Genomic DNA, 21,127 nt, shown 5'->3' on the forward strand with positions numbered 1-21,127 from the left:
AGCAATCAGTATCAGTCTGAAGTTTGGTAAGCAGTTACACTATTTAACTATTAATTAAAATGTTTACATAATAACATTATGTGTGTAGAAAATATGCAATACTACAATAGTATTAAGTACCTATATTATAGATTTATAGATAGTATAATATCTATATATTAAATAAACACAATGGTGTCTAATAGACAGTGGATTAATTATAGTTAAAAATAATCATATAATATTTCGATTACACAAATTATAATATTAAGTTAAATAACTAAATTATATAAATATAACCAATAATATTCTTTATTCTAACTACGATAATTGTATATGACGCTCCCTATTAGCTATTATATTTTACAAGTTGGGTACCTACCTTCTTATTATTCGCAACTAAGTGAACACCCCCTATAGATGGATGTATGATATTATATATACCTATAATATATATTATGCTATTTTTAACATACTATTACAAGACTTTCAAATAAAAGTAAATAATAATAATGAACCTTGTATATGCAACTTTAGTGTGTTGTGTACAAAGATTTGACAATAACTTTAACGATAAAGACAGAGTAAAACACTATAAAAAATGCTAAAATTAAGTATTTTATGTACAATTATAAATATTAAAAAATAAAATTATATATACAACTATTTTTTATAAATCTCACAGCTGCAGCTTTAGATTTGAAATTCAAAATGGAATTTGAGGTTATTATAGTCTCCTCTCAAACAAGGTAACTTACACCACTCTTCTACTTATCTCGCAAATAGTGTTCCGAGTCGTTCAAATCCAAATCACGGTATCTCGTCAAATACAGTAAAACCTCAAATTCGTGTTTGTGATTAACCGTACTCACTCCTAAGAAAAATTGTATTTACCAAAATTTAAGGCATAAACAGAATATTGTGCGTAAATAAGGAATGATAAAAAATAAATAATAATTGTTAAATATAAATAATGTTTAGACTATATTATTATGCAAAGTTATACTAGTGTCAGACGAACATTTTATAATGGGAAAATCATTTCGCAAGCCATAAAAAACTAATTGCTTCATATTTCAAGCTTTAACTTTATAACATGGCATTGTAAATACGTATACAATATACATATTATTGTAATGAATTTGTTAAATATAAAAAAATGAATTCTCGATTAACCATGCTTTTCATTTATCCATGTGATCCATCCCCACTATTACCCCCGTTTAATAGAGATTTTACTGTAATAATTATTCCACTTGTATCTTTGATCACTGCAGCGTCGCGAGCTACCACGGAATCACACGCTTGCCGTCTATTGAACAGTCTCGACGTCTTATGTAGTCGTATGGGAACCGTGTGAATACATTTTATGTAATAGCCTTATATGATACTTGCAATTAATATACAAAAAAAAAAGAAACAAAATTATATTCATAACATCGTGAAATTACCATACGTGTAGTTTTTTTGTCTGAGAATATTTTAATATTATAATACATTATAGATACTAAGGCATGTCCAAAACTAGGTCAAAGTATTGAAGGGCCCGGCTAATATATAAATGAGATCAACGCCGTGTATACAGTAAGTGGGTTACATCGCCGGCGTCACCGCCAACCTGCAGGTCCAACACGAATTTGTGCGAATATTGTAGTTTTTACAGTTAGGTACACTATAAACGAATGTCACGAATGGGTGAATTGGATAAATGGCGATTATAACGCAAACTTGTAGGTATATTGGTATAATATAACATGAAGAATGTTATCTGAAATATATAGTAGTGACGTCAACCTCTTTATTGATTAAAATTAATTACTAGATACATACTACTTACATAAGAACCTAATTTTTTCACGGAAATTAGCTAGGTATTTGTTTTGTTATATTACAAATACCATCAAGAGGTATAAATGGTTATAATTAGACAAATAGTTTACTCAAACATTTACTTACTTATCTTTAACATTTTAGAATTTTAGACATTAACTGACAAAATTATACATTTTATAATAATCTTATTTATTTAATTATTTTGGACAGATAAACAGTGATGGATTTTTAGAATTTTTACATAGATATGAATATTTTCATACTTCATGGACATGATTTAATGAAGATTATAATTTATATTATTATATATCATAGTACCTACAACAATGATTTCTCTCTTAATACTCTAATAAATATAGGTACAACTTATACTTTTTTTATCACTGATTTATTTTATTATACACTTTAATTTTTACTACAATCGGGAAAATAATGTAATATACTATGTAAATACATACATACTATGGAATATTTTGAACTCAACGATGAAATCGTATTCGAGTTATACATTATAGCGTATTATGTACGTTTATTCTTCATTGTTCTAATTATCTGTGACGAGTGTGACGTATACGAAATCACAAACTTGCAAATCATTGTAACCTATACCTAAAATAAATTGTAGTAATTTTACATAAAATATTTAATATAATATATTAAAATATAAACATGAATCATTTTAATTTTTGGATTTATTATAGATCAATGTATATCCAATATTATATTTGTTTAATAACTATATAATATAATTTATTTTAATTACGTATCTCAATATTATATCCCATATTACTACAATTATTAAAGAATGTAACATTACAAAGTTATTGTTATAATAAATAGGTTAAATTTAATTATAAAGCTAAGTTGTTCTCTATACTTAACGTATTAAGTATACAAATAATGCAATTGATAAATAGTTAATTAAATCTATTATTTTGATTATTCATTATAAAAACAAATGTAAAATTGTATTACAATTATTTCAAGGATTTTGTACATTAAGAAAATTGATTATTTCATTCTTACACTAAAAGCACATGACAATTGACAGTAGAAGGTCGACAAAATATTGACCAATAAAATAACATGTAATTGCCAGACATCATGACTACCTCCTACTGAACTAGTCTGTGGTATACTTATAAAAGTGGCTACTGTGTAGAAATACTACAAATTGTTAAAAAAAATTTATTGATGTTTGGAAAGTTCACTTATTACTCTTACAATTAAATATTTTATTAATTTCTCACTATATTATGTATGTATGGCTTATATGGGGCTATGTGCCTATATACAAATACAATATCAACATTTGTAGGTACAATGCTAATTTCTAGTATTTATTCGAGTATTGTGTTTTTTATTAGCGCTGTATTGTAATAAAATATTTAAACACATTAAAAAAGTACTAAAATTTAAGTTTTATTACGTTTCGTAATATTTAATATGTAAGTATGTGTATAGTGTATTCATGAGAAATGTATTTATACATATAAACATTCTCATTTACCTGTCAAAAACATGCTTCTTAAAACATAATACTATTTCCCGATTATCTGTATATTATATTTCTTTTAGTTATTTAAAAATTTTTTACTACCGTTAATTTTAAAATAAAATCATATTACCGCCTATTATGAAGTGAAATAGTATAATACTTACATAAGTAATAATGTAATATATAAAATTATAAAAAACAATTAATACAATATTTTTTTTATAAATTAATCAAAATATGTTAACATATTATACTTACCAAAAGGTACGAGTACTTTTGTAATTTACAAACCTTTCATAAATGTTATTACTTATTACCTACTGGCTATTACAGAAAATTTATTCAAGTATATTTATACAATGTATGTTTTATTAATAAAGTTCGTTCACATAAAAAAAATAAAATGTATTATATTAATATTAATAGATTTTATAGATTATACACATACCTAGTGCATATCATATAACATAACCACATAGGTAGGTAGGTACTGATAATCAGTTTAATTATTTTTAAATATTAACAAATATCAAATAATTGTATTATTATAAAATATACTCGTATATTTAGTCATTATAAATTTAATTATCAACATACAAATAATAAATAAAAAAAATTGATTTACTTAACAAGACTATGCGTGGGATGAATGTGAATGAAATATTTAGCTTATCAAGTAGTTTCCTCATATAAAAAATAGTTATAATACCTAATATAAATTATTGAAATATTTTAATAAACAACATACTAATCTTTATAAAAACAATGGGCTACACTCATGGGCGTACGCCAACTTTGGTGGCTAGTAAAGTGTGCAACTAAAATTTTAAACGTTTTAAAATTAATATCCAAACTGAGTCTAAAATAATATTTATGATGACCATTTTTGTTATAACTAATTCTTATTATCTAGAGAATAATGGGATTTTCAATATTTTTTTCCATGTTGAAAAATATAAAAATTTGTTTAGGTATTGAAAAGGTTATAATTTTATAACTTATTATTGTCACATAATTATAAGCTATGAATGTATATCATATCTATAAATGTTGTAATTTTTCTCTCTAAAAAGTGTTTTTCTAGGCTTTGTTCATATTATTATATATTCAAAAAATATTGTTTTTCTCCAGCCTACACAGGGTATGATTATGTAATTTACGCTGTTAGTGCTGTACTACTGGTATTTTTTAATATGAAAGCATCGTTTACTTAAAAAAAAAAAACATTTAATTTATAGGTACTTCAACATTCAGTGCAAATCACTATTAATTTTGCATTTCTTAACTTCAGATCATGTTTTTCTAGTCCTTTTATTGAAACATATTGATTATAAAATTAACTCATATTTATTAAAAACCCAATAGGTACCTACATGTTTTTTTAAATAGTAGCATCGGAGTCATCGGACAAATTACATAAAATATTAATTATTAATAATAAATGAAGTGTAAGTTATCAAAATATAATATATTGTTTATTAAAAATAGAACTTTAAATATTTATTATAAAAGATTCATTTATGTAAATATTTTTTCAAGAACTTACTGTATTATGTTTATGTATACCTTTATTAAAATAAAATAATTATTTATAGATTTTTTTGTTTAATGTGTGTAAATGAAAATTTAACAAATAACAATCAACTAAATCAAAATTATTTAATAGTCCATATAGTGTATCCAATTGTAAAACATACCTAAAACTTTCTAACAAGCTAGCTAGATAGTAATAATAACAAACAACTTATATTTTTACGTTTTTAGTTGGGTTAATTAGGTATTTTTATAATAATTAACTCAATAATAAGCACTATTTTATGTTGAGTAAAATAATAAATATGTAGAAAATATTTGTACTTTAAAATTATGTCCATAGAGCAGATCTACGAGTATATTATTCTTTAGATATGTAAATTGCCTCATTAAAACTACAACTAAATGTTTTTTTTTTTTTTTTAAATCATAAAAACATAGAAATTAAGATATTCTGCTGGTATAATCAAACTCTTTTCATATTTTCAATCGTTAACGCGGTCTTTTAGATATCGGTGACCCTAAAATCGGTGACCCCAAACTGTTATAAATAGGTTTTCGAACTTTATAACATCGCCGCATCGCACACATATATATATGCCTAAACTATCCCGAAGACATATATTTCACGCATCATCTACATTATAATAACGTATACAATTGATAATCGATATAGTATATATATATGCCAACCGTAACTATATAAATATAATGTTTTACATTTTATTATGCCTATTGCCTATAAATCAAATAAAAATTGCATGTTTAGATAAAAATAATAAAATGAACAATGTAATACAATAAAAGTAATATTAATTCAAAGCAATGTTATTGCGTTCGTGGCTCCTATATTGCTTTTAGCTCCTTAGCGTTTCGCAATTTAAACTTGTAGTAAAGTACGTTCATGTACACAACTCATTTGAATCTCATTTCGCAAAAAAAATAAAATACAATAATAATAACAAACTGTAATGAAAAAAAATCCGAGGATGTCACGATAATTTGGCGAAAAGTACTGCAGTACATACATAAATGGATCGTGTCACTTCGACCTCTTTTCCGTTTATTATATATATTAAATAGCACCGATAGTTTTTGGTTATAGAATTCGGTGCCAGGCGGAGCACAATTCGTCGTTAAAAGTTCAATTGCAATACTCCGCGTAACCCACTCGATCGTCAGTTGTAGTTCTTGACAAGGGCGTGCTACCAACACAGAACAGTGTTCAGGTAAAAGACAATAAATTCTATAGTAAAACATATAATATTTTTAAATCAGATATTTAATTATTCTTATTAATTAAATATGTTTTTGAATATTTCAATTTAAAAATCTAAAAAAAAACCAACACTTATAGTTAGTGTTCAAATGGTCACTGATAATTAATTATGCATTTAAACATTTTAAACATCAAATAATATAGTTAATTATTATGACGTATTTAAATCGAAAAATATTGTTTTCTAAGATGAAATGTAATAAATAATAATATAATAATTTGACTTACATGCATTATTACATTATTCAGATAATAAAAGTCAGCATTGATTAATAACTATTAAACTGTTATAAAATTATATATTTAATGCGAATTCAACATTTTAATAAGAAAGCATAATATATTTTTTAAATTCTATTAAAATTTAAAATGTACCTTATAAAGTTATAACGATAATTTATTTAAATATACAAAATTATCACATTAAAATGCTACCTAAATAGTAAATACTTATGCAAAATAAAATAAAATAAATAATTTATTTGAAAAAACGTACTCAAAAATATTATAATGTATTATATGATGTCTAAAAACAGTAAGCAAGTGTTCCTCCTTATGTTATATTATAATATATTATATTCTTGTGTGAAAAAGAAAATAAATGTCGTTTCCGTAACCGCTGAACCATAAACTCTGTTTTCGAGGTTAAACAATAATTACTTTACCCACCTATTTAATAAAATCCAATATACTTGTTGATGTTTACTATTAGTTGTGTAATAAAAAATGTCAAAACAATTTTTTTTTATTGAATTCAATTGACTGCGCCCGAAAAGGCACAAAACCGTATAAATATCGGATATACTTGACTAGTATATCCGAAGGTACGTGTTGATATGTTTTAGTCATATTCTTGGCATTACTGTGAATTATTGTGATAGACCACCCGTCTTAAACATTTCATCTTCATAATATTATATATGCGTGATATTTCTAGTGACAACACAATGCCTGATAATGAGTGTCATCGTTGTTCTGCTGGAAAAAAGGAACCTGTAACACGCACGTGCGATGAACAGAAAGAAGTGAGTTCGTTAAATTAAATAATATAGTGTTTCACTTACGGAAAAAAATATTAAGGAAAGTATTGTTTTAGTATATTTTTTATTTATTTTATTCTAGGTTCTCTCGTCAGTTGTTGACGATTATTATCCTTGGGGAAAACCTGGCCATGGTGCTCCCAACGACGATGGTCTTCGAAAGAGGAAAATATTTACAGATCCGCCATCTCCTCCTTGGAAGGTACCTAGTCGATTTAATACGTAACTTTATAATTGTGTATAATAATTAAGTATAATATGAAAATTATTAACTAAAAATCATCTTAGTAATCGGTATTTTAATCTATTGGCATATTATATCATCTATTAAATAGCATGAAAATAAATTGTTTATTACGGTAGTGTAATATAAATTAATATTAATCTATATCTTGCTAAATTGGTGGTACCTACCTGTTTATTACATATGCATAATATTATGTTAATGTATAAAATTAGAAATTGATATCGATTTTTTTATGAAAAGATACTATTTAATTCTATTACACAATACATTAAATAAATATTTGTTTTATTTTTTGTAAAAACTGTCTTCAAAATGTTTAAAAAAAATCATTAAGGTATAACTCTTTTTTCTCTTTTATTTAATATATTATAAACTTTAATAAAAGATTATATCAATATTAATGTTATAGGTACCTATATACGAAAGTCATTTTACTTGTGAATTTTAAGTCAACTAAAAAACATGCTTTATATATTATATAATAATACTGTTGGTCTATGACGTCTATGTATTGTATAAAGTTAATTGTGAAAATAATGGCCAAACAAGCTGTATTATTTAACAGAACCTTTATACCTCATTATAAATGCATGTAATATAGGTACTAAAATAATGAATAATATTTATATTATTATTGTACATACATTATACTGAGAAAGAGAAAAATATTTGAAAATAGTACATCATCATTAAATTTATCTAGACCTAATTCTTATAAAAAAATATCTCAATACAACTATAAATTATACACAGGTACTCAATTAGTATTACAATAAATCATATGCCAATAAATTACAATATATAATATAAAATATTATTTTAATAGTATTGTTAGTTTAGAATTTATTATTTAATAGCCTAACATTATTATTTATGGAGTATCAGTATATGTATATACTACATAAAACACAATAAAAAAAAATTATTTTATACTTTCTTTCCATTGGTAATATACTCATATTATAAACTAAATTGCATGTAAAATTATGTTAGATACACTATTGTAATTGGGTGACAACATTATTGGTTCTATTATTATTAAAATATAAATACTATTGATGTTGAAATATAAAACCTAAAATACATCTATTTAGGTATAATTTTATCAAAAATACTTCTATGATAAAATTAACATAAATATTCAATACAAATTTTCAAAATATAATTCACTTGTAAATCTTGACTGCTAATATTATAAAATGTAAAATAATTTGATGAATTTATTTAATTATGTTATCAAAACGATATTTTATAACATGGATGTATTATTTGCTATCAATATAATATAATTTACACATTTCGTTATAATTAGGTATAATTTCACAATAAAAAATTAATTATTCAATAAAATAATATTAACTATTAAGGTTAATTCTAGGAAATTAGTAATGAAGTGACAAAAATGGGAAGGCCAGGAGGTGGTGCACCTCAAAAAACGTCATCCGGAAAAATCAAAAACTTTCGTATCGAAGACCCACAACTTAGATTTCAATTTCATGCTCCTGATAGAAATATGGTGGACAATGATCTTCGATATAGAATGCCATTAAAAGACCAAAGAGCATATAAGTTGGAATTAGGTAAGAATATTTTAACCTGATCTACGATACACTATATTAAATATATGAATAAATATACAATTATTTATAAGTTATAATTGGCTTAATTATGTAAAAAAATAGTGAAACTCTGCACATTTTTTAAATAGATAAATATTGAACTAATACTAATTATTTGTTAGATTAAATTGTCGGTATTAATAAATTATAAAGACAAAATGAGCCTTGATATTTAATCTAAATATTGGACTTGGATACTTATCTAGTTTCATTTTTTTTTATGTGTTTATTACTTACTATATTTTTGCATATTTTTGATGTATATAATTTCAATTGCACATTGTTGCATATTTTACAATTTTTTATTGCATATAAATCCTAGCCCTATCAATAACCTAACTATTAAATATAAACTATAATGGATCAACTTTCTGTTTTACTGATGACATATCAATTATTATTGATGATATAAATAAAAATCATATTTACAATAAATCTACCCATGCAAAGCATGAAAAGCATCAAAGCATGATTTGATAATAACCTCCTGTAACTTAACTAAACAAAAAATTACTTTATAAACTTTAGTATAAATACATTTTCGTTTAGTGAAAATAATTATTCTCAGACACACCAGAAAAAGGTAATGAATATAACAATATATTCACTATGTATTACACTATTATTGTTTCAGTTTATAATGTAAAATATCTATATATTACTATAGGTCTATAGATACAAACTTTAAATGGCAAACATTACATTATTTTTAATATCATTGGATTGATTAAATTATTATTTTATAAATTTAAAACCCTCAGCAATATTCTTTCGTCCACTACTACAATAAGAATAGTTTTTATAAATATGGTTTAGTCAATATGATATTTATATGACATTGGGAGTTGGGTAGATTACATTTATTAAATAAAATACGAGTAACATATTTTTCCAAATATGTTTTTTCATGATATTAAAATATTTAAATTTAAACATTTACTATTAAACAAAAGTGAAACAAAGTAATATCTATTTAACTATTATATTATATAGAAAACAATTTGGAAAAAAACTTCATTAGTGCTAGAATTAAGATGGCAATAGAATTGAATAGAATGTTAGTATATTTACAATATTTAGAATTAATAAAAGAGCGATAAATGAAAAATTGATCTTTTACTGCTCCAAAGTATGACGACTGGCAGAAAAAAAATACATATTTTTGTAAAATTAATACATTCGTTGCTCTGTTTGGAATCCAAAAATGTTATTTCTCAAATACATAAAATTATATAATTATTACTTGAAAGTATAATTTGTTTTCATCAGCATTGATTATTTCGGGCAAAATCTATCTTTGTGTCACAAAATTATAATAATTACTTGGTAACTATATACATTGAAGTATGATTAAACAACTATGCTCCAAACCGTAAAAATAAAATAAAATATTAATAAAAACGCCTGAAAATGCACACTTCGGCAACACAACAGCGTGCTATACGGTCATGTATAAAATTTTACACCGTCTGAATAATTGATTATTCTAACTAAATCGTATTGTTTGTCTTTGAAAAATCAATCTAACCATTTAAAAATTATACTCTAGTGTTCCTTAGTCAATCAGATTAAAAAAATACAGAATTTTTAGTTACAATAGTAGGTAATGTGGAACAGAAATTTAAAAATGAAAATAGATCATCTCTGCATGATCCTTAACCAGTTGATCAATGTATTTTATTTTAAAAGTATAAACAAGATAAAGACTCAAATGTTTTTAAAATTTTTAAAATAAACTAATGAATATTTTAAATATCGAAGTAATATATATAGATTATTACTTATTAAACATAAAAAAAAATATTACGTACTGCATATTAAAATATGTATAATTTATAGGTATAATATGTGTTTTAAAGTTGATTGTATTTTCATAAATTGCCCTAGTCAATATTGTCTGTTGTAAAAATAATTAGTTAAGAAATTTTCCCATAGAAAAATAAAAACAATTAAATTATAATATGATATTTTTCATGTATAAAGGTATAATTTAGATGTATCACTATTCGGCATTCACCTATTAAATTACCTAACTACCGTTTACCATAACAATTTATTGCCATTAAACTATTTATTGATTGATAAAATTATAATAATATGATTACATAAAATGAAAAACATCATAATATAATTTATATACCTATTAGTAATTAACCACTTGTAGGTATGTCCATTTTATTACCAATCTCTAATATTGTACGTATATTCATTGATATTGACTGGTTCCTGTTTTAATGACTAATACAAAGGTAGAAGAGGAAGAAAACAAAGTATTGTATTATGAGTTCAAAATATTTCTCATCATATCAGGAAAACATATGTTTTTACAAAATTGTTTACATAATTTCTACTTTCTAGTCGAAATAAATAAATAAAAAACACTAAAAAAAATATATTATTTTTTATGGTTATAATTTTTTAAGTTAATTGTTTTTTGAATAACAGCATACGTTTTTAATTTTATATTCTAAAACAGATTATTTTTTTAGTATTCCGATTAATAAAAATCAAAATTCGAACGAGAAATGTTTGAGCATTGACCTCTAATTATTTAAAGTTCAAACAAGTAGAGTAGTAGACCAACATTTTGCGAGATACTTATTCACTCCGCTCATCAACACTTTGAATACTCATTTTAACTTATTAACTTCTCGTCCAAGTATTAATTTTTAATTTTTATATATTATCGAAATACTTAAAAAATATTCTGCTTGAGAATATGAAATTTAAAATGTATGTTGTCGTCTAAAAAAGTTAAAAGAAAAGTTATAGATGAAAAATATTGATAAATATATATATTTTTTAAATGGTTTATACTTCGGCTAAAAATTATTATGGAAAAAATAATAGATTTTGAAATAATAAATGCTGCTTGATAAAATAATCGCCATTATGTATACATTTCGTCATTTATTCAAATAGATATTAATAAATAAATTGTATTCATCAAGATATTTATTTTTATTTTTTAAACTTTTATGGATGGCCAAGGATATTTTATTAGAAGAATTTATTATAAAAGAAAAAAAACATATGAAACATTCATATTTTGAGCACTGTTTACTATGTTCCATTCAGAATAATATTGCCTGTAAACAAAAAAATATTTTTTAAATAGTTTATCATTTTTTTACTGTTCTTTCAGTTCTTTGTATAAAATAGGATTATAAGTATTTTATTTAATTGTTTTATAATCAAGATTAGGTTATATTAATATATAATATATATTTTGTATATTTAAGCTAACAAGTATGAACATTTTGAACTGTGAAGTTTATGTAAAAATATTACCAAGAAAACTCAAAGTTAAAAATCCCTTAATATATTCTTTTTATATCGTAGGTATACGTTTTAAATGAATTGCATCTCCTAGATCCTCACTTTAAATCCATGTCTTCCACAATATAAATTAATCATAATAGCATGTTGTGTTTATAGTGTTGCGTTGTATCTAACGTAAATGTATTGTGAAACATCACGGTTGCCTGTTTCCAGCTCCTTGGGCCCAATACTCGTTCATAATAATATTATTATTAGTAAAAAAATTAATTACAATATTTTCAGATGAATTGGTCAGGGAAAAACAAGAAATAGTTGAAGAAAACCGCAGAAAAGAAATGATCCAAGATCAAAAACTGGTAAGTCATCATTTAGTATTTATGAAAATATTTCAAACAATATGTACATGTTAATATTGATTGGGTTAGTTGTAAAATGATTATTAGAATTCGATCGCAGATCCCTGGGGTACGCCATGCCCAGGGGGTGTTATTTGGAGAGATCCAAAAAGTATTGGAAAAAACTTCTTTCGATCGTTGGTAACAATTTTCTGAACATTGATTAACATTATACATTTACCTACAAACGATATACCTACATTATCGTTGCTTTATCAAAATCTTGAGCTTTTTGCTATAATACTATTTATAAATTATTATTGTTTGTTTGTTTTTTTATTATCAAACATTTTAATTCTATATTAGCTTGAGCTTTATGACTTAAATAAAATAATATTATACCTAATACGTTTAGAACTTGGTTAAAACAAATAACTAAACTATAATAATTCTTGCATGGCAATTTAATATTATAGGGTATATTGCTTACGCTTAAGCTTATAGTAATTATTTTAAATGATAAAACCATAATGTTTTATTTTATTTTTAGGGATATGTAGATGGAAAGATATTAAAATTGGGATCGCATCCAAACGACAATAAAGAAAGCACTGAAGATATTGTAATACTTTTATATATAAATATATATATAAAACCTATTATTAAAATTATTTAGTATTGCAATAATTACTATAATTATATAGTTGTACATCATCACCTGGGGTATATAATGTCAAACAAATTATCATTAGAAAATGTATAATATGTTATTAATGTTTAATATTCTAATTATTAAATTCAGATAATATGATATATGATGTATGAGACGACAACATAATTAAAATATTCCAACTTCGTTTTTATAAAATAGACTATCGTATATGATGAACTTTAAAATTATTAAACATGTTTAATTTAAATATTTTGTAGGAAGCAATTACGGGTGGTGTAGAGTTAGCTCCGTTACTTGCGTCAAGAAGAAGACAAGACAATAAATGGCCTTTGCACACTAGCGATGTAACGAAGATCTATGATCCTAAATCAAAGTAAGTTATATTTTTCTATACAAATAATTATCATCTTAAACTATTACAGCTAATTATAATTTTTAAGCATTTTAATTCAATAAATTATCATTATCAACAAAAAAACATATTATGATAAAATTATTTGAAATAAATAAGTATGATATTAAAAAGATTTATAAAGCTGTTTGATTATTGTTTTCAGTTTCTTGATAGATGAAAAAGAATATCACAAGTTTCTGGAAAGACAAATAAGTGGACGTGAAAAACGAAAACAGGTAAAATTTACATACGTACATATTATCAAGGTGATTTTTAAGCACATTCATCTCATTTATGTTTAAATTATACGGTAATACATTCAAATTCTGATTTTTTTATTTTGATTAAATATATTTAATGATAATATTTTCCAAAAGATTCAAAGACTATTTTGTGACCAAATATGGGTTTTAAGCAAGAATCTATAAGTTTTATAAAAAACCAGCAAATTAAGCAAATTATAAATCAGATGATTTTTCTGAAAATGTTGACGTACTATTTTTTAATTATAATTTGAACGAAAATTTTTTTGAGTTATTCTACTTTAAATACTGAGAATAATATTCTATTAAGCATTTTATAAATATATAATATGGTATAAGTAATTATTATCACTAATCAGATATGAAATACAGGGTGATTTTTTTATCGTGAACCAGTTAATATTTCGGGAAGTATTAGGAATTTTAAAATAATTTTTTTTTTAAACTTTCTAGGTTTTTCTATTTTACATTTTGTTACAATTTTGATAATTTTAACTTCCTCCCTTATTTGATAAAACAGTATCCACTTTCGATTTTCAAATGGCAATACCTATTTTCGATAACGAAAATCTATAGGCATACTGAAAAAAATAATTTTAACGTTTATAGAATTTAATTTGAGAAATCCGTTTAAGACTTATTAATGCTTTGATATTCGTTCAGTTTACTGCTACTGGGCAATTTCTTAAACCCAACAGTAAAAACCAGAAGTCAAAACGAAATTTTATCTCAATTTCACAATACCCATAACGGTCATAATCGATAATAACAAGATTGATAAACAATAATATTAGATAAAAAAAAGTGTCCTATCTTCACTCCCACCTGAACACCGGCTACCGAGTGTCACTGAACGACTAGCCAGCATTGCTGCTGCGCGGCTGTATGCCTGTATCAGCTATAAAGTATAAAAATAACATTTTACAATTTACCATTATGGTTACACAATAAAGCACTGGTTACTGATTCCTGGTATACGGTCTTATCACGTATTAGTAGATAAACGATAATAAATGCCGGCATTCCGGCAAACTGTTTATGAAAACATGTGGTTTTTGATTAATGTTATTTTCCCATTATCAAATATGGAATATTAATCATTAATTAATTAAGTACTATTCTTTAAATGTTTAACCAAAGAATACGTTTTAAACAAATACTAAATTATATGTATTATTTAAAATATAAATTTAAAGTTTGCGCCAATTATTCCAATGCATACAGCATACATATTATATTTTTTGATAGTGTTTTAATGTTGTAATTTGGTTAATAAATTTGAATTTAATTAAAAATATACTTCTGTCCAATCAGCAATATTATTATGTATATGGGAATCAGATTTCATACTTTGCCGACAACTTTATTTGTATAATTTATTGGTAAGTTCAATCTAAAATTAATATATTAGAATTGCATTTTTTTTACTAAATGATTTATACATATTATTATTAATAACTATGGTTCTAATATTTTAATTTTATTTCAGTGGCAATAAGTAGAGTTTATATAATTAATCAAAAAATACAGTGAACTATATGACTAGGCAGCTCAATTTGACCAGCAATTAATGCAAATTTACATTGCTTACTGTCTACTGGTATCTGATGACTATAAAAGAATAAAATATCCATATTTCTTTACATATTATATTTTAATCTTTAAACAAGCTAAATAATTTATTATGTAAGTATGAATTTTTTTTCATAAAATAAATAATTTGATGTTTATCATAATTTTTGCTTATTTTTTAGAAAATTAATTTTATTTTATTTCAAATTTCAACTGCAATTAGTAGTACTAACTTTTAATTCAAATATCTATAACAACATTGGATGAACAATTACAATTCGTAATTTTGGTTAGTCACAGCAATGTACATCTCAGCTGATAACTTCATAAGTATGAATAAATAATTTTTTTTTTATATGTAGAATAAATCACTTCTATAATTATTTTAATGTCGTTTTTTAGTTGCATTCAGATAAAAAAAAAAACAGCGCAGCATCAAGACCAACTATTTCTACATATGTAAAATTTTTTGATTGTTATATGATTAGTTAATTGTATGTTTAAATAATTAGTTTAAGTTATTGATTTACTATTTTCCATAATTAGGGCTATGGAGTTTTTATTAACCTAAATTGGCAAATTAAAATTTTTTTTAATATGATAGTGTCATTTTTATGCAATATTAAAAGATTTTTTTTTATTAAGAAAGAATATTTACAATCTGTACACAATAATTACAATAAGCAAATTAGATAAAAAAAAAAAGAATAAACTATAAAGTAACATGAATATCGTGTTGAGGAAGAAAGATTTTTATAGCATAAAATATTAATTAAAAATTAACATAATTTCAAAAAAAAGTGTAAAAATTAATAATTTTTTAAAACATCCATAGCCCTAAAAATATGTTGTAATCTAGAATAGATATTATAAAGTATGTTTAATGTTCATTTAATTTTTATTAATTTATCTAGGGTAGTGGACATGTTAAGTGTTAATATTTTTTATTAGGTATGACCTTACCCAAATTCTGCAAAAATTTGCACTACGGAAATTTGTTCATACTCTAGTAAAATTATTGATAACTAATGTGTTTATTGCCTTCGATAATTTAATATTGAATTAGTGTCCATTATTAATTGGTCTATTCACACACGAGATAGTTTTAAAAATGCAAATTATACATTATACAAAAAATATATCACACTATCACAGAATACCTAATATTTATAAATGGAAAATCAGGTAGGTACTATGAACAACAAGCTTTGGGCCTATAGCCTCGCATCAGATTAACAATACAGGACTCACTTCCTTGATGCACAAAACATTGTCAGTCTAATGTAGGTTATTTTTTGTATCACTTGATTTGTGTAATCAAAATGACTTACCTATTCTATTTTTTTTTTTTTTTTTAATATACACAGATTGATTTGTAATTATCTATTTTTAACGAAATAAAAACTTTAAATAATAGGGACATTGTAAAAATGTATAACTAAAAAAAAAAAGAAATGTGTGAATAGACCTTTAACTACTTTAGTTTTGTCTCTAAATCCTGAATCCAAGTACATACATTTTACATTAATTGTATCTGTATTTATGAATTATTTTTCTAAATACATAGAAATTGTTGATTTACTTTGTTTTAAAATGAATAAATGTTTTCTGATTATTATAATCATTTACTATACTACCTATACACCATATTGTTTTAAAAAAATATTTATTTTGTAATTTACTAGTCAATCTGATATAGAAATATAAATTATATTAATATGTATTTATTATGTATAATTACCAATTAATAAACTTAAATAAATTAAAAAATTATACAATATAATATATAATATTTGATTAATGATATTTTAGTTGTTTTATTATAGCATTTGTATATTATTATTAATTAAAAAAAAAAAAAACAGAAATATGAACAATAAATCGAATATTTGGGTAAAAATCGATTAATTCGATTATCGATTAAAACCATAATCAATTGATAATTAATATAAATATCGATTGTTTGGTGTGAATGGAGTAGAAAACCACCGGGATCAGTAGTGTCGTTATTTAAGTATGTTTGCAGTGAGTGGTCATTCTATTTATATCTTTTTCCGTGTTCCGGCGAGAGTGAAGATAGGATGCACTATTTTATCAAATAGTATTGTTTATCAATCATGTTATTATCGATTATGACCGTTATGGGTATTGTGAAATTGAGATAAAATTTCATTTTGACTTCTGGTTTTTACTGTTGGGTTTAAGAAATTGCCCAGTAGCAGTAAACTGAACGAATATCAAAGCATTAATAAGTCTTAAACGGATTTCTCAAATTAAATTCTATAAACGTTAAAATTATTTTTTTTAGTATGCCTATAGATTTTCGTTATCGAAAATAGGTATTGCCATTTGAAAATCGAAAGTGGATACTGTTTTATCAAATAAGGGAGGAAGTTAAAATTATCAAAATTGTAACAAAATGTAAAATAGAAAAACCTAGAAAGTTTAAAAAAAAAATTATTTTAAAATTCCTAATACTTCCCGAAATATTAACTGGTTCACGATAAAAAAATCACCCTGTATAAAATATTTACAAATTTACAATAATTGCGACCTATTCATTTATTTACTTCTCTAAAAAAACTAACTTGTAGATACAACAACGTTACGATCAACCACATTTATCTAAACATTAAATATAGAGAGAAATTATGAAGGAGTAGTATAATTACTTTTAAAAGTTATTAAAAGTAAAAAAAAATAACTGTTCACCACAACGAACTATTTAAACCATTAGGAAGTCTACTGTTGCTACGAGTAATTTATTAAAACTTTTTTGACTTTAATTTATTTAATTTTATTATTATAGCATGAGCACCAAGAAGACATACAAGAAGGACAAAAACACCACGAAAATTGGAATGAATTCTGGGGTAGACCGGGCGGTGGAGCACCAAAAGGAACAACGAGACAAAAAGAAAATCTAGAGTATATGCTCTATCAGCTTCCTATAATCAACAGATTAAAAGAAAAAGAGGAGAGAAAAAATTGCGGCGATTGCAAAAAAACACCTGAAAAATAAATAAACTTTTTATAGTTAATCTAGTTTATTATATTAAGCTATATATGTAGTCGTCCACAATGGAAATAGAGGTACTTCTAACATTTATGTAATGACTTTTGACTAATGAGTAAACTTATGGGTTAATTTAGATCGTAAAATTATGTTCAGAAATTCGATTTTAATTATTTATAAAAGTTAATCTTTATTGCACATTAGCCAATTTCATATTTCGTTCAAATTAATACAATTTTTCACTTCACGTTGAAAACAAAATAATGAATTAGTTCTACAATAATGAGAGTTCTTTATTTACTTTGTATTTTATTTTTATAGATCTACTTTTTTGCTTTGGGTAATAAATAATAATACTTAAAACGAATTATTACTTTCCATAATAGCTCTTTGATTTGAAATTAAACATTAATAATTTTAAATTATGATTATAATCTTAATTTTAATGACCCAAAAAGACTTTCAAAGTAGTAAAGTATCTACAGGATAGACAACTTAACAAATAACTCAAATTTTAAAAGACATTAAAAAAATGTGTTTGAAATATTTTTGACCAGCTGCCCTAGTCCTTTTTTTTTATATAAAATGTGATTTCTACACTAAAATTACACGATTTATAACGATACAATCAATTGTTTTAAAAACATTTTTAAACATACATTTTTTCTTATATTTTTTAATTATTTTAAATGTTTTCATAAAATTGTGTATTATAATTATTATATATTATAATCATATATATTTATATTATCAAGTTTAAAATATAAAATAATTCAATATAATGTTAGGTGAAATAAAGTAAGTGAATTTGGATAAATGATTTCTAATACTCGTAGACTACTTTATATTATTTAAAAAATTAGGGCTATTTATCCAATTTCGCCTCAAAATATTTTTAAAAACAGTTATCTAGACATTATTCTGATTTGTGTTTTTCTTCTTTTTAATTCCGTTTAAATCGTTGTTGGGATTTTGGGAAATCAGAAAATATTATTTTTCAAATAAAATATACTATAGGGTTAAATTGTCTATTGAATATTAGATTAAAACTATACAATATAGACTGCGTTCAAGAAAAACGTTTTCCGAAAAAATAAATTAGACAACACTAATTATTTTAAATATAACTTCTGAGCTCTGCTTTATAGATAATACAATAATAATGATGTCATAAACATGCTTATCCATTTAAACATCGATTAAAAATAATGTGCGATATGTTTTTTAAACGTACTTTAACGACTTTTCACTTTAAAAATTCTGAATGCGATATAATTATAGACATAAGCAAGTATCTAATATTTTTTTTCAGATTTCTCTTTTCTTACTCATCGAAAACTACAATTTTCCTTAGACTTAATTGTTTTATTAAAAAAAAATTATATATTATCGTTATAAATTATGTACTGAGATTTATTTATTTTTTTTTAATTTTATTTACAAATACTACTGCCGATGTCATAATAAATTTCATATAATCATAAATCCATAATCCAAATAATATAATATGTTTGTTCTTATAAACTAAATCACTAGAAATTACAGATTTACAGTTAAAAAATGAAAATTCTCATATATACAAAAAACTAATGACATCACGAAATGATTCATTTAAAATAACTGTGTACAACTGTTCATTTAGTTTGATAAATTAAATGTCATTTGTTATAAAGGTTACGTGTGTCTAAATAAAAACTATTTCTTTCGTCGATTTCCGATTTCAAAATTTAAATGTGTCTCTACCTAATTGGTACATAATAATTTTGTATATTATGTGTAGAATGTTTTATGTTTTGATTATGTATACGATTAATATTTGAAAATACTAATATTTATTTATTTTTAGCATAAAGAATACCAAATAATAAATTTGAATGTATAATGATATTACGTTTTTTTACTAATCTATTTTGTTATAATATTTAAAAAAGTATATTTATTTCAGAGTTAATTCACTTAAATAATTTATTAATAATAATTGTTATTTACTTATTGATTTTATTTTTGTTATTTAATACAATAACTGTATTCGTCAATACTTAATAAAAAATACATATAAATGTGTATAATATATGCATAATATTAGTCTTTACCCTATAGTGTTGATTAATTATTCATTACAGCGAGTTTAAAATATATATTTTTAGTATTTATTAAGCTAAACTGCAGACTATTATGTCCTAAACTTTATTAGTTTAGTATATTATTATAAAATATAAGTATATTATAATTGTCAAGTTGTCATAGTTAATACTAACATTTTATAAACAAAACAAAAAAAAAATTAGGTATAGGCGATCAAGTAAAAATCGTACACATAAGTATACTTTATTGTTATATAAAGTAGTACCTATATGATAAGATCAAAAAATATTACAATCCTTCTACAGTTTTTATAATTAGTATAATTTTTTATTTTATTTTTTATGACAAATAATAGCCATATTTTACCCGAGTGCATTCCAAGTGCGCTATTTGCGTTTACTACTCGTCTGTCTCGCCTATGCATATACCTACCTACTCCTCAACGATTTACTCGTTAATAAAAATAACCGGAAGCATTA

At 23.6% G+C, this 21,127-nt stretch overlaps 1 protein-coding gene and 1 long non-coding RNA gene across 4 annotated transcripts; both read left to right on the top strand.

Moving 5' to 3' along the window:
- Positions 1 to 5,673: 5,673 nt before the first annotated feature.
- Positions 5,674 to 20,440, top strand: LOC114119419 (uncharacterized). 3 transcript variants are annotated; one of them, XM_027980976.2, is made up of 10 exons: positions 5,674 to 6,072; positions 7,060 to 7,147; positions 7,245 to 7,364; positions 8,788 to 8,989; positions 12,593 to 12,666; positions 12,754 to 12,846; positions 13,196 to 13,267; positions 13,576 to 13,691; positions 13,876 to 13,948; positions 18,357 to 20,439. In XM_027980976.2, the coding sequence occupies exons 2-10, from the start codon at positions 7,070 to 7,072 to the stop codon at positions 18,567 to 18,569; spliced, it is 1,041 nt and encodes a 346-aa protein (XP_027836777.1). In that variant the 5' UTR covers positions 5,674 to 6,072; positions 7,060 to 7,069; the 3' UTR covers positions 18,570 to 20,439. The 3 variants fall into 3 exon arrangements, with proteins under 3 accessions (XP_027836777.1, XP_027836771.1, XP_027836786.1); XM_027980970.2 differs by lacking the exon at positions 5,674 to 6,072 and having other exon boundaries at positions 6,927 to 7,147; XM_027980985.2 differs by lacking the exons at positions 5,674 to 6,072; positions 12,754 to 12,846 and having other exon boundaries at positions 6,927 to 7,147; positions 18,357 to 20,440.
- On the top strand, positions 14,370 to 17,222 carry LOC126550221 (uncharacterized). The gene is made up of 4 exons (XR_007604263.1): positions 14,370 to 15,357; positions 15,465 to 15,661; positions 15,730 to 15,877; positions 15,950 to 17,222. It is a non-coding gene; the product is annotated as an uncharacterized LOC126550221 (long non-coding RNA).
- Positions 20,441 to 21,127: the final 687 nt, after the last annotated feature.

This window comes from Aphis gossypii, chromosome 2 (assembly GCF_020184175.1).
Source record: "Aphis gossypii isolate Hap1 chromosome 2, ASM2018417v2, whole genome shotgun sequence".
Taxonomy (NCBI): Eukaryota; Metazoa; Arthropoda; class Insecta; order Hemiptera; family Aphididae; genus Aphis; species Aphis gossypii.

What these genes read in the sequence shown, in the direction of transcription:
- LOC114119419 (XM_027980970.2), top strand. Translation starts at nt 7,043, where the DNA reads ATGCGTGATATTTCTAGTGACAACACAATGCCTGATAATGAGTGTCAT. An exon ending in TGATCCAAGATCAAAAACTG is followed by an intron (nt 12,667 to 12,753) that starts GTAAGTCATCAT and finishes AATGATTATTAG; the next exon opens with AATTCGATCGCAGATCCCTG. An exon ending in ATCTATGATCCTAAATCAAA is followed by an intron (nt 13,692 to 13,875) that starts GTAAGTTATATT and finishes TATTGTTTTCAG; the next exon opens with TTTCTTGATAGATGAAAAAG.